Raw genomic sequence first — 15038 nt, 5'->3', positions numbered from 1 at the left:
CCAGATCGTCTCCATCTGCTGCCACCGCGTTCCAGACAACAGTGGAGAACAGTATAGAGTCTCCGAGCCTAACCTTGGGCTTCATTTAAATTCTCCCGAAAACCTCTCGCAGCCCGGGGCTGGCTCCGCCTCCCCGGACTCAAGGGTAAGGCGCACCCGAAGAGGTGGAGCGCGAGCCTCGGGGGCGGTGGGACCCAAAAGGGTGGAGCTGGCCCAGGTGTGGTGGGGCCGGCCCTGGAGATAGGGCGGCCCCTGAACGCGCCGCAGGCCCTGGTGGGAGGGGGGACAGGCCTGGAGGGGGCGGGCCCAGGAGAAGGCGGACACTGGGGGCGGAGCAGGCCCTGGGGGCGGGGCGGACACAGGGTGGGGGGAGGGTCCCGTGAGGTGGGGCGGGCCCTGGAGGTAGGGCGGCCCGTGAATGCGCGACGGGCCCCGGTGCGGGGCGGGCCCAGGCGACGGCGGCTCCTGGAGGCGGGGTAGGCCCTGGTCGGAGCCGGGAAACAGGCCCGGAGGGGGCGGGCTCAGATGGCCGCGGACCGGGAGAGCCGGGCGGGCCCTGAGTACTGTGAAGGCTTTGGGGGCGGGACGGACCCGGGTAGGGAGGGCCGGGCCGGGAGGGGGTGGGCTCAGGCGGCTGCTAGGCCGAACGTGCCGCAGGCCGGCCGCAGGCCCGCCGCACCACCATGGAGAGGCAGGGCCGGCGGCCGCGGAGACCGCCGCAGCAGCAGAGACAGCAGAGGAGGAACGGAGGCTGAAGACGGGGCCTCCGGGTAGTGGGCCAGTGAACCCTCGCCGTCCTTGAGCCCAGACTCCCGTTCCCTGCCTTTCTGGGAGCAGGCGGTGACCCCGCTGGACGATGCGCGCCCCCGGCCGCCCGGGAGGCTGAGCCCGCCGCCCGGTTCTCACCCTTCGCCACCACCCACCATGGCCTTGCCCGGCGCCGAAGGCGCGCCTGACCGGCCGGGATCCCCGGCCCGGGGCGCCCCCACCGGCTCCGCGTCGTCTTCGTCCGCCTCCTCCGGCGGCTCGGCCTCGGCAGGAGCTGGGCTGTGGGCCGCGCTCTACGACTACGAGGCGCGCGGCGAGGACGAGCTGAGCCTGCGCCGCGGCCAGCTGGTGGAGGTGCTGTCCCAGGACGCCGCCGTGTCGGGCGATGAGGGCTGGTGGGCCGGCCAGGTGCAGCGACGCCTCGGTATCTTCCCCGCCAACTACGTGGCGCCGTGCCGCCCGGCCGCCCACCCCGCGCCGCAGCCCGCCAGACCGCCGCCGCCGCGGCCCGGCTCGCCCGTGCACGTCGACTTCGAGCGGCTGGAACTAAAGGAGCTCATCGGCGCCGGCGGTTTCGGGCAGGTGTACCGCGCCACCTGGCAGGGCCAGGAGGTGGCGGTGAAGGCGGCGCGCTGCGACCCGGAGCAGGACGCGGCGGCGGCGGCCGAGAGCGTTCGGCGGGAGGCCCGGCTCTTCTCCATGCTGCGGCACCCCAACATCATCGAGCTGCGCGGCGTGTGCCTGCGGCAGCCGCACCTCTGCCTGGTGCTTGAGTTTGCCCGCGGCGGAGCGCTCAACCGCGCGCTGGCCGCCGCCAATGCGACCCCGGACCCCCGCGCGCCCTCCCCGCGCCGCGTGCGCCGCATCCCCCCGCACGTGCTGGTCAACTGGGCCGTGCAGATCGCGCGGGGCATGCTCTACCTGCACGAGGAGGCGGTGGTGCCCATCCTTCACCGGGACCTCAAGTCCAGCAACAGTGAGTGGGGACTGTGGGGCTGCGGGATGGGGGAGAGGAAGACTCAGCTGCGCCCGTCGCAGTCCACCTGGGTAGGCTAGTCGACCTCCGGACTCCCAAAAAGCCTCCTGCGCAGACTTTCCAGGACTGAGAGGTCCATTTGCACCCTGGTTACTTGCGTTGGAGCAGGTGACACACCTTGCTTTGTTGCTTTTAGGTGCCTTTTTTGTTTTTTTTAAAATTCAGATCAGACTTGCTTGCAGACCACACAGTTGTAAAAGATCTGGACTTTCTGGAAACCTCATGGTGCTGTTTGGCCTTAAGGTACAATAAGTAGTTCGTTTGGATAGAACTTTGCCAACTGAGGCCTTTCTCGAAACACATGCCCCCTGACGCCCCCGTCTTGTCTAGTGGCCTTCATCAACCTGCCCTTTCCTTCAGCTTACAAGCACTGTCTTGAGGTCTCTTCTCTCCCACTTTCAATATGGCTTCGTGTCCTTCGACGTCTCCAAAGTGTTTTCGTTCAGATGTCTCTGCCGGTGAAGTATAATTTCATTATTGGTTCAGTGGCTTGCGTGTTAGGGAATTGTCTCCAGACCAGAAACACCATTTTGTGCCATCATGCACATTTGGATTGATTTAAGAGCAAGTTCATTGTCCTTGTGCAGGTACTTGAAATCCAGAAAACCTGGCCTGTGTCATTCACTTTGTTTATAAATCAAAGTGCGTTTTACAGATGTCCATTAAGAACCGACAAGGGAACTCAGCCCAAATCCTATTAAATTTCATCATATAAAAGAGCTACTAGAATTAGCTTCGGTATTGAAGATCTCTTCACAGTCTTAGAATGAGGTGAAATCTCATGAAAGATTAAAGGATGCAGCCAGAACTGGCATTGGCCTACCACAGCTGCATGTGTTTCAACCTTGTAAAACCTGCTAGGACAGGAGCTGAGGCAAATGGAAACATTGCCCTTCTCCTGCACTGCAAGACAGGAGAGTGACAGGAAGAAAGGGTATGTTTGTGGTATGCTTATGTAGACTTGTTCTCCTATTCAAAATCCTACAGCAATGTACCTGAAAATGACTAACGTAGCATTTCAGAACTGCAAATAATATGAGTGTTGGTAACTACAAATAAACATGGGATTTTTTTCTTTTCTTTTTTTTTTTAAAATCTCATGACTTCTGTTGGCCCTCACATCTTACAATTTAGATTGCAGCTGCTTGAGTGACAGGAACAAATTCTAACAAAATATGGGCTAGAAAAGTGGCAGGGGTGGTGTGCGCCCTCAGAATCCTGACAGAGGCCACATGAGGCCATTTACTTACTTTTGGACTGTGTTGCAGTAAAGACGTAGCACAATTTCAGATGTACTAATTTTTGCAACTGCTGAACACCTGACACAGTCTGTTACCAATTCGAGCTTATTGCCTAAACTATGCTCTTACTGAAAGAAATGTTTAACCTGCTGCCAAAGAACATGACCTGTGTGTCCCAGAAGCCCTACCCCTAGTGGAGCCCACAAGCCTTTGTCTGCTGAGAGTTTTCTGCAGAACCAGGTATTTCAAGGATGGCAGCAGCATCTTGCTCATTCTGGCTCTTGTCAGTTGCTGTAGTTCTGTGATAGACATGGAACCTGGCATCCTTCAAACTTACTCTGTGGCTGTATGTCAAATCGCCAACACCAGCAAACAGTTTGGGTTGGACTGATCCTTAGACCCAGAAATTAAAGGGTCTGTAACTCTTACTTTTTCATTATGCTTAGGCTGTTCGGTTGGGTTTTAATAACGCTTAAGGTCCATACAACCTGTTCACAAAGGCAGAGCATGTCTGCCAGTGGTGGTAAAAGCGCAGAAGGACAGGTTAACCCATGTTCCAGTGTATAAATTAAAAAATTTAAAGTGCTAATCTATTAAATAGTGAAAAGAAATAGCATGACCTTGGAATAATAACATGGTTAAAAAGTTTTTATTGACACCAGAAAAACTTGTACCGTGGAACAAGTAGCTTACTGTGTCTTGGGGAGATGTTATGTAATCTGAAGGTGATTATAGGCTGCAATTTAGTTTTTGAAAGACTTTTCACCCTCAGAGTAAGTTGCCAAACTTCCTGGAGCATTTCAATTTCTGTAATTGTTAGGCAGAGTGGAATTATCGCACTTTTAAAACAACTTAATTGGCTAGGTCACTCGCCTAGCCAAATATTTGTTACGATATGACCACTTTTACAATTTTTAACTTCTATGACATAAGCATTTTGAATAGGGCCTAAAAGGTGCAGAGCAAGGTCTAGCACATTGTCTTATCCTGGCTCTGGTATTATTTATTCAGTGAATTAATGCAGGTCCCTTGGAACCCTCTTGTGATATATGAAGCCATAACTCCTTGTTGAGATTTCTTTCAGTACAGCAGACTCTATTACAGTATGTTTTGTTTGACTCTATTGGCTATTTGCTAATGGTGGTAGTGAGTTAATGATAATGTAAACAAGGTTTTAAAAAAATCAATATTGAAATTTAGTTTTACTCTTTAGTCTGCTCTTGTAACAAAGAGCCAGAATACAACTACTTGGACCCGAGCTAGTAGAAATTATTGTCTTAAAACAAATGTTTAAATTTATCAAACTAAGATATGGCTCTTGATATATTTTCTTTCTTTTCTCATCAGTCTTTTTTTTTTTTTTTTAAGTCCTGTCATATCATTCTGAGACAATGTTTGTTGAAATAAAAACCAATCTTGTGATGTACAAAAAATTTTGTCCCTTTTTCAAGAGACAACAAAAGATTGAAAGTTGAGCCAAATGAACAAGTTTTAAGCATCATTTATGTTGTTGAAATATGCTAGGCCCTGTCACTCCCAGATGCAAAATAAATAGAAAATGCTTTGCTAAGTCTGTGTACCACAACTAGAGAGCAATACAAGGCAACCTTGGGTTACTGTGAAAAGGACCAGTTTTATATGCACTCAGAAAAGAGAAAAATCACTGTGAGCTGGAACTCATTTATTCAACAGAGTTTGAGGGCCCACCCTCTACCAGGGACTTCTAGCCCCCAGGATACAGTGTGAAAGCAGATGGTAAACAGTGTTCCCCCAGCACAGAACTTAAGTCTCATAGGGAAGATAAATGGCTGCTACTGCTAATAAATGGCAGTCATGCAAATATCAGTAAGTGCTGTCAAGAAAAGAAAGCATGATGAGGGGTGGAGAGTGAGGATGCTGATCAGATGGGGTGGTCAAGGGCAGCCACTCCGAGGAAGTGACACAGAGACCTGGAGGAGGAGGAATGAGTCAAGCAAAGATCCAGGCAAAGGGCAGATGACGTAGAAATGAGCCTGGATTGTTGGATGACTGGGAAGAAGGTGGGCCAGAGGGCTGGAGCAGAGAGTAGAAGAGAGATGTGGGCTGGGGGTGGTTTGCAGGCCCCTGGTCCACGTGGGGTTTCCCTCTAAGCACCATCCATCAGTCCAAAGCCTCAGGGCATTTTGTGCAGAGGAGGGGCATGATCAAATGCCTGTGTCTATAAGATTACTCTGAAAAGTGGACTAGGAATTGGCCTGAGTGAAGACTGGGGAAATTGTCCAGGCCAGAGAAAGCACTGATTTGGCTGAGCAATGGAAGTGGTTTTCAGGGAAGTTACCAGGAAGGAGTGAAAAGAAAATAGTACAATATGTGAATTGCTGAGGAGGCTTTGAATGATTAGAATTTAGTCTTAAGTGTTTTGTTTGTTCTGACATAGTTCAGGATAGAAAGAAGATTGCCTAGCATAATTTATGGTTCCTTTTTTGCTAATTTTGCTTACTGTGTTCTACCTTTTTTTTTTTTTAAAGCAGAAAATAAACGTTGCATGATAAACTGAGCCACAAACCTTGTAGCTGCTTATTTGTGTACTTTTTCTTTCAATGATTAGGTATCTTTTATCCTGATTTTTTTTTTTTTGGCCTACTGGGAATAATTATTATATATTATTATCTACAAGGACATCTACAGTCTATAAATAGACATAGTTATATTTATTATGAAATGCAATTTAGAGCTCTTACTAAAACTACAAAAGGAGTCTAAATTTTTTTCTTTTGCTTTTCTCATTAGTGCAGTGTAAATAAAGGAGCTATTTGAGAAAATTACAGCCAGCGTGATCTCCAAATAAGGTGCTTAAAAAGCTCATAAGAGTGGTTTGGAGGAGCTATTAATTATGCTATTATCAGTTGAGAGATGTGCGTCTTCTCCCTTCTCTCGTCTGTTCTTTTACTCCAGACATGCAGCTTCATGCCATTCTAGGGGTTCAGGGAGATCAGTTCAGAGAGCCCAGTGGTGACAGAGAGCTGTCTGCTTCTGAAACAAAATTGACTAAAGATATATCTTTGAAAGAATGGCAATCAAAAATGGGTCTTGATTTTGATCAGGTATGTCTTCCCCTTCCATTTTTATGCTTGCTTGTTGGAAAATAAATAGTCCACTTCTGATTTTTTTTTAACAGTTGTGAGTAATTTCTTGCTGATGATCATTTTATAGGTTTCCCTGGTGGCTCAGATGGTAAAGAATCCGCCTACAATGTGGGAGACCTGGGTTTGATCTCTGGGTTAGGAAGATCTCATGGAGGAGGGCATGGCAACCTACTCTAATATTCTGGCCTGGAGAATTCCATGGACTGTACAGCCCATGGGGTCACAAAGAGTCAGACATGACTGAGCGACTTTAACTTTTCACATTATGCTCATATTATAATGTACATCTCAGATCGTTTTGTAGTCATTGTCAAATGTATCAACGTGTGGGGAGAGGAAAGCCGAGATAGGAGATCTCCTCCATCATTTCAGAAGGCTGTCTGTAAGTCCTGCTTTCCCACACTGGCATGTGAGGTTTGGACTGTTCTAGAACCTTGCAGTACCAAAAGGAGCCTTGGCTTTGAGGTCAGACTTGGGTTTGAATATTGGTGTTATCATCTACAAGCTGTGTGACCTTGGGTGACTTATATGACCTCACTGAGCCTGACAGCCTTGATTTCTGATACTGTCTACTGAATCCCTCTCTTGCAGATGGACAGGAACCTGTAGGGGAAAAAATCTAGTTGTTTTTTTTTTTTTAAACCCTTCGTAGGCAATTGGGTACATTCTACATGAAAGCAGATGGCTTTTTTAGTGAACAGTTAGGAGTCAGGTGTGCTAGAAGGAAAAGTAGACAGTGGCTTTTGTTGAGAAGGAGACTGGTGTTTAGGTTGTAGCCAGACGTTAGCATGGCCTTGAATGCCACGCCAAGAGTTGTGGACTGTCTGATGGCAAAAGCAAGCCATGGACAGTTTTGAGGAGGAAAGTGCTCTGATCTGTAAGACAAATATTTACAAAGAAAAGTGTATAAGCTTAGAGTAACTTACTTTATGACTATATCTATCAAGACCCACTATTATTAGTGGGTCAGGAATTAAAAAATAAAATACTTAGACATCAGTTAGACTTAGGCATACATTTGTTTATCACCTATGATCAGAACCTAATTTTTATAATCACTATTTATTTAGTGAGCTAATATAGGGCACTTTCTCCCTCTCACTCATCAGAGTTGGAAAATAATGACGAGATTTACTATGTCAGGCTGATGATTTTAACTTGGAATTTCAGTGTGACTTCCCAAACTCTCTGTGGTACTTGAGTGGCTCCCACAAGGTAGAAATACCTTGATGAAGGAATTTTACGGGGCAGAAGAAGGGTTCCTGGGGAGGCTAGGAGAACTGTGATGGCTTTATTTTGGAGCCTAGAACTTATATTTGTACAACGACCCCAACGCAGCAAGAATTTAGTTAGCTCTGACTCTACGTCTCACAGTCAGTGGGCTCATGGCCTCAAACTTTCTGAATAGGGTCGTGTGAGGATCACTCAAGCAGTGCACACCTGGCGTCAGCACCCTCTCCCCTGTAGGTCCAGGTAGTAAATATGTTTGGCTCTGCAGGCCGTATAGTTCCTGTTGCAGCTATTCAGCTTCCAGTTTGGCCCATAGGATGTAGTTCCCTGACTTCTGTATATGTCAAGGTACTTAATAAACTGTAAGATGCAATCTAAATATAAGCTGGTGACTATACTAAGTGTTTAGAAACACTTTGAGTGCTTTAAATAGTTGCTAACTTGCTTATGTGTGAACTCATTGATACCTAAAAGCTTTCCACAATTCTTTATAACCCGAGGACATTATTATTTCTGCAGAATATAGTGCCATGTTATCATAACGTTTATTCACTTTAGTTGGGGGTCAGAGTCTTCATCCTTTAATTGGCTCGGTTGATCCAGGCCAGCCAGCTGTACAAGGAAACAGTCTCGTGCTTTGTTCCATAGGAATGCTGCCATCTGCACACTTTGGCCAGTCTGCTTGTAACTTGGCTTGATAAGTTGAGGGTCAGGGAGAAGGCATGAAGTATTCAATTGCTGTTTTAACTGTTTCACTACGGAGTTCATTGGACTTCCCTGGTGGTTCAGACTGTAAAGAATCTACCTGCAATGCGGGAGACCTGGGTTTGATCCCAGGGTTGGGAAGATCCCCTGAAGGAGGGCTTGGCAACCCACTCCAGTATTCTTGCCTGGAGAATCCCCGTGGACAGAGGAGCCTGGTGGGCTACAGTCCATGGGGTCACAAAGAGTCGGACACGACAGCAACTAAGCACAGCAGCAGAATTCATTTCTGGGACGTTTTTTATGCTTTTTGAAAAAGCAAATCACATGCCATTTGGGGAGAGTGTCTTGACTACATATAGGAGGTTTGAGTTATTATTGGCTTAATTGACTTTTAAGAGTTACTTTGTTTCAGGTTGTCTGCAAATATTGACTCAAATAATATCAATTATATTACTTTCTGCTTACTAACATATTAATGTAGAATATTGCGATGGATTCCTCCCTCTTGAGTTTGCTTTGTTCCGTACCTTGATAAAATACAGAAAATGTTCAGCTGATAGAAAGAGTGATGTGTGTGTTTCACACACAATGAAATGTAAGAAGTTTTCTCATTGGAACTGAATATTGTGTGTGTGTGTGGTGTTAAGGGCCATATGAAGTTATAATTTAGCTGATCACGTGCCTTGAACTTGCAGAGGTCTCTCTCCTTGTATATAGTGGGCTGACTCACTCATCACAACACAGTCATTTAGTGACTGTGCATGGCATGCCAGGGATGCTTCAGGCTCTGGGTAGTCAGTGGTGAGCAAAGTAGAGAACAAGTTCTTCCCCTCATGGAATTTACATGCCAGTGGGCAGTGTGGACATTAGAGGGTAAATGGTGAAAGACGTAGTATGGTAGAGGGTGCTAATTGCTTAGTGCATGAGCGCCAAGTCACTTCAGTCTTTGCAACCCTAGGGACTCTAGCCCTCCAGGTTCCTCTGTCCGTGAAATTCTCCAGGCAAGAATACCAGAGTGGGTAGCCATGCCCTCCTCCAGGGGATCTTCCCGACCCAGGGATTGAAGCCACATTTCTTAGTCTCCTTGCATTGGCAGATGGGTTCTTTACCATTAACGCCACCTGAGAAGCCCAATTGCTTAGTAGAAAAACTAAAAGTTGAAAAGGAAGGTTAAAATCTTAGAGTGAGCAGTTCAAGATTAGCGTGTGGTTAAGAAAGGCCTTCCAGAAAAGGAAGCAAAACCTGAAGAAGTGGGAAAGCGGATCACCTGGAGAAACAAACTCTGGTTGAAGAACAGAAATCACTCCCCAGAGCAGGAGCCCGCTGTGACAGGAGAGGCCTGAAAGGGAATCACAGGGCACCCGGGAGAGAGGGGGTGGCCCCTGGAAAGTTTTGGAACCAAGGCCTGGCTCTGAGTGACATTGCAGCAGGTCACACAGTCTGCAGTTTTGAGAACACATGAGGAACTAGGGTGGAAGTGATCACTTGGGAGTCAGCAACGTGTCCATGGCATGAAAAGGCCTGGGAGTGGCTGACATTATCTGGGGACTGAGTGCCAATAGGAAAGACCAGAGGTCCAAGGGCTCAGCCCTGGGGGTCACCAGGGATTAGAGGCCCTGCAAAGAGGGAGGAACCAGAAAAAGTAGCAGCTGGTAAAGGAATGAACGTGAGAGGGTGTTGTGATACTTGGGGGCCAGAGAGGAGCAGGGTTCAGGCGGGAACGATCAACTGCATCAGTTGCAGCTGATGGGTCAGTATCCAAATGACTACTTTGCTATCGTTATTTCTAAAGCAGTCTGTGCTGTTTTAGGAGGAACAGGTGCATTGGTTTTCCATACTCAGCAGCTGGCTTAACATGAAAAGGTTCATCTTCCTGATCCTTCTTCCCCTGATAGTAGTCACTCATTTAGCAACTGTTTATTGAGTGTATAACAATGGTAGTTGCTGTGCAGTAGAAATAAATGAATACAATGAGTTAGGTGCACATTCTGTCCGCCAGGTGCTTATAATTTAATTAGAGATGAGACCAACAAATGAGATAAGACAGTGTTTAAGTGTAAGGGGAGTGGCACAGCTTAAGTGCCTTAGAAATGCAGAGAACGTCTAGAGAAGTCCTGAGGGAAGGCACCCAGGGGGACATGGGATTTACAGGCTCGAATAATATGGGAGCAGGCAGAGAGTGGCAAAGCTGTTCGTTTTTGGTTTTTTGGTTTTTTGAAGGGGAAATTGAGATTCCAAAGGCCGGTGGACCTGAAGGCCATCTTACAGTAGGTGCTGCAGCGAGAATCCAGGGCTGGAGCTGGGCTGCCTCCATGGGAAGTGGAGGCCAGGTGTGGTTTTATGGAGGGTGCAAGGGGGAGGTGGTCCACACAGCTGGCACCAGGAGCAAGGAGACTCTAATGTAATGTCATGTTTTTTAGAAGTGGCCTTTACTTTTGGACTCTGTGGGAGAGGGAGAGGGTGGGATGATTTGGGAGAATGGCATGGAAACATGTATACTATCATGTAAGAAACGAATCACTAGTCTAGGTTCGATACAGGATACAGGGTGCTTGGGGCTGGTGCACTGGGATGACCCAGAGAGATGATATGGGGAGGGTGGTGGGAGGGGAGTTCAGGGTTGGGAACTCATGTACACCTGTGGTGGATTCATGTCAATGTATGGCAAAACCAATACAGTATTGTAAAGTAAAAAAATAAAATAAAAAATAATTGTAATGAAAATGTAAAAAATAAATAAATAAATCTAAAGGCAAAAAAAAAAAAAAGAAGTGGCCTTTAATGTACAGCAATTTAGGGTGTAGGATTCCTTTTGGAAAGTCCAGGAAGAGCTGAAAAGTCATGGAGATGAGATTGAGAAGGGACTTGAAGACCAAGATGAAGGCCTCCAGAGACTGGTGAGTGAATAAGTGCTACAGGTGTGGGAATAGATGGAAGAAACATGAGAAAGTATCATTTTTTCCCTGGAAATGAATGGCTGATTGTTTCCAGAATTGAAATTCACAGAGTAACATTACTGTCTTAGGCTGAGAGGTGGTGTTTTGCTAATATATTCTTTCACATTGGTGCTTTCCTCAATTGATTTCTTTCTAACAGACTTTTTTTGTATATATAACATAGTCCTAGTTAAAGGTTAATTGAAATGAACCTATTTGACTCAAATGGAATTTGGACTGGCACTCCCATAAATGGTGAGGAAATAGAATGGATACATTGTAATTGCTTTAAGAAATATATACATTATATACTATGATTCGGAAAATACCAAAGTGAAACTTCAAAGGAGCTGGAAAAAATCAAGTGCCTCATGGTTGAATAAGTAGACAAAACACAGGTTGTAAAGGCTGATTGTTCAAGAATGGGGCTAACAGGGGTCAAAAATCTTTACTGAAGTCGCACAAAAAGGGGCTCAAACATTCGTCACTGGGTTGCTAGCGAGAATTGACTACTTTCTGTGGCCCAGAAGTTGATGTGCCCGCTTCATGCATGGTTGTTCCTTGGGGTCCTCTTCCTGGTAGTGGGCAGGACGCAGAAGCACCGCCAGCCTGTCCTCTGCTGAAACCTGGCCAGGCGCCCGGTCACGTTACCTGTCGGGACACTGGCTATTTTTGGTTTCGGTCATTTTGCCCAAAAGATAAGGAATTTGAAGAATTCTGCTGAACACCTCTGAAATAGAATCCAGAACAATGGGCCTTTCATGGAACTCTAAACGTTTGACAGTCAGAGTGTTATTTTAACTTGTTTTCTGTTAGTTCAAAGCTTCTGTGGAAACCTTGGGCTCCAGGTGGGGGCAGGTGTTTCAAAGCTGCCAATGCAGTGGCTGCTAATCGTGCATTCTGCCGTGGCATTGCTTTAGAAACGCAGTCCTCTTTAAGTACTGAGTGTTTACTTCTCACTGGTAGTTCTGCCTTTATTTTACAGTTGCCTTTCTGAGGTTTTTTGCTTCTCAGGGGCTGCCAGGCATTACCTGGGGCCTGAGGATGTGGATTGGTTATAAGGCCCATTTTAATCAAGGCTTCCTCATGCCTTCCTGTTTGGATGTTTATCAGAAGGAAGAGATAAAATACGTGAAAGTGTCTTGGAAAACACAGGTATATAGAACTGCGAGCCAACTTGACCATTAATGTAGAGTCTTGAATGGTGTAAGAATATCATCGTTTAAAAGTGAAATCAGTGTGTATTGTGAGGGGAGAAACATTATACAGCTGAGGAAGTAGCTGTGTGTGTGTGTGTTGGTCACTCAGCCGTGTCCGCCTCTTTGCAACCCCATGGACTATAGCCCGCCAGGTTTCTCTGTGCATGGAATTCTCCAGGAATACTGGACCGGATTGCCATCCCCTTCTCCAGAGGAACTTCCCAACCCAGGAATCAAGCCCCGGTCTCCTGCATCTCAGGCAGATTCTTTACCGTTTGAGCCACAGGGAAGTCCCTGTAGCTAATTATCTATTTTTTGTTTCTGTGGTTCAAGTATACAGGGTTTTAAAGGATCAGATATTGATTTTTTCTTGATATTTATGAGGAATCAGCACTGAGAAATAAATATACCTTAAGCTCACATGGAAGAAAGGAAAATTCAAAAATTAACAAAGTGAAGTTTCTGATTATTCTGATTATTATTCTAAAAATAGAATTATTATTCTATTTTTTGTTTCTGTGGTTCAAGTATATAGGGTTTTAAAGGATCAGATATTGATTTTTTTTCTTGATATTTATGAGGAATCAGCCCTGAGAAATAAATATACCTTAACCTAACATAGAAGAAAGGAAAATTCAAAAATTAACAAAGTGAAATTTCTGATTATTCTACCAGTTATACTAATAACTAGGAATTATTCTACCAGTTATGCTAATAACTAGGAAATTTCTGATTATTCTACCAGTTATACTAGTAACAAGGAAGACTGGCAAGAATTGTCTGTTGCTGTGGCCCAGAATTTGGTGGGCCCACTTTGCGCCCGGCTGTTCAGATGCGTGCTCTGCAGATGGGATCTGAAGCCAGGCCCTGTGTAGTAGCCATATGATCTGGGTTACATTTCTAACTGTGACCTGGAAACTGTAAATTCCAGACTGTCACAGAATGGCATGAAGGTCCAATGAGATATGAAATGGAGACAACTCTACATAGGAGAGGATTAGTTAGTGGTAGACAATATCCTGGAGAAGGCAATGGCGCCCCACTCCAGTACTCTTGCCTGAAAAATTCCATGGACGGAGGAGCCTGGTGGGCTGCAGCCCATGGGGCCGTGAAAAGTCAGACACGACTGAGCGACTTCCCTTTCACTTTTCACTTTCATGCATTGGAGAAGGAAATGGTAACCCACGCCAGTGTTCTTGCCTGGAGAATCCCAGGGACAGGGGAACCTTGTGGGCTTCCGTCTATGGGGTCGCACAGAGTCGGACGCAACTGAAGCGACTTAGCAGCAGCAGCAGCAGACAATATCCTTATTATGACTGGTGATATTAATAATTGTCATTAATAAAAACTGTTGAGTGTTTGGTGTGTGAGGTACTGCCTTAGGTGATGTTGTGGGGATAGAAGGGGGTCCTTACTCTCTGCATATTAGTTAGAAGTTCTAGGGGAAGGAACTTTACAGCACAACAGTATTTATTCAGAATTGGCAACTTATATAATCTGTCCCCCTTCAGCTAGCTCATGTTGCATTAACTCTGTGACTTCCGCAACTGTCTAAATTGATGACACCAATGTGAATCCATTACAAAGTGAAATTTCAAGCCTTGCAAAGGGATAGGATTTCCTGACTTCCATGAAAGTGATTTTGAAGATTTGCTAAAAACGCTTTCAAATCCATCGATAAAGGGTGTATGTGGGTATATGTAGTGTAATCCTTACGAAGCGCTTATTGTGTTGCAGACGCCATTCTGAGCACTGAATGTGTCTTCCTTTCTTCCTCCCTGCGCTGTCCTAATTCCTGTGACAAACAGGAATCAAAAGCACAGAGTCCAACCTGAGCAGTCTGCCCTGGCATGCATGCTTCTGTCGTGATGCCACAGGGCTGCTGCTTAGATCATGTGATAATTATCCAACGGCAGGAAATCAGAAAGGAGGACAACAGGCTCCTGAATACAAGGAGATTTCCAAGGGATCAAGAAAGCACTTGTGAAAAATTTATAACAGCTGTCGACTGAGTAATGCAGGCCGTAGTTAGGACCGTGGACACGGGGGTCAGACAGCTTGAATGGCATTGCTCCTTAGCTACGTGACCTTGGACGGATTAGTCAGCATCTCTGTGTCTCAGTTTCCTTATCTATCAAGTACCGGTGATAAATAATATCCACATAGCACTGTGGTGGGGGTTATCTGATTAAAATACCGGTTAAGTATACCGGACAGAATGTGCTCAGTCAACGCTGATTATTCCTATAACGTTTGGGAAAGTGCTTCCCCTTTTCCACAGATCAAACATGAAGAATGTCTTATGCTTCTTTCCAGTTTTGTTTGGATAATTTATTCTAAGAAATCTCCCATGCTTGTTCATTTTGTTCCTTTTAAGAGTTAGTGCCTGGTTTAAGCAATGACAAAGATGTTGTTAAAGAGTAAAAGGCTTTTCAAAAAAAAAAAAAACAGTTAAATTTATTCATTTTAAAATGAAACAAAGATGAATATTTTTAATGATAAAAGGTGCAGTTTACAAAGAAGATAGACATCATAAATCATTAGACATTTAATAACAAAGAAAGATACATAAAACAAAAATCAGAAGAAATATAAGGAAAAAGAACAAAACACATAATCATAGTGAGACATATTAACATTTCTCTGAGAATATTTTATCAAGTGCAGAAAAAAAAAGAATAGGAGCATCTTGAATGATGTCATTAATAATTTAAATATAATAGATTAATATATTTAATTTATATTAATCTTGTATCCTGCATAAATATATTTAAAATTTTGTATCTCATATGTTGCTA

At 45.5% G+C, this 15038-nt stretch overlaps 1 protein-coding gene and 1 long non-coding RNA gene across 2 annotated transcripts in view; both read left to right on the top strand.

The window, feature by feature from the left end:
* Positions 1–692: 692 nt before the first annotated feature.
* The window catches only part of MAP3K21 (mitogen-activated protein kinase kinase kinase 21), a 60233-nt gene continuing 45887 nt past the window's right edge, over positions 693–15038 (top strand). The window contains exon 1 of the mRNA XM_040242732.1: positions 693–1744. Within this exon, the coding sequence (XP_040098666.1) occupies positions 925–1744 (820 nt within the window). The 5' untranslated portion in view covers positions 693–924. The remainder of the gene's footprint in view (positions 1745–15038) is intronic.
* LOC120865438 lies at positions 12510–14708 on the top strand. Its single transcript, XR_005721406.1, has 2 exons — positions 12510–12945; positions 12986–14708. It is a non-coding gene; the product is annotated as an uncharacterized LOC120865438 (long non-coding RNA).

The sequence above is a fragment of the Oryx dammah genome, unplaced genomic scaffold, assembly GCF_014754425.2.
Source record: "Oryx dammah isolate SB20612 unplaced genomic scaffold, SCBI_Odam_1.1 HiC_scaffold_6, whole genome shotgun sequence".
NCBI classification, from domain to species: Eukaryota; Metazoa; Chordata; class Mammalia; order Artiodactyla; family Bovidae; genus Oryx; species Oryx dammah.
This window is presented reverse-complemented; position numbering and strand designations above follow the sequence as displayed.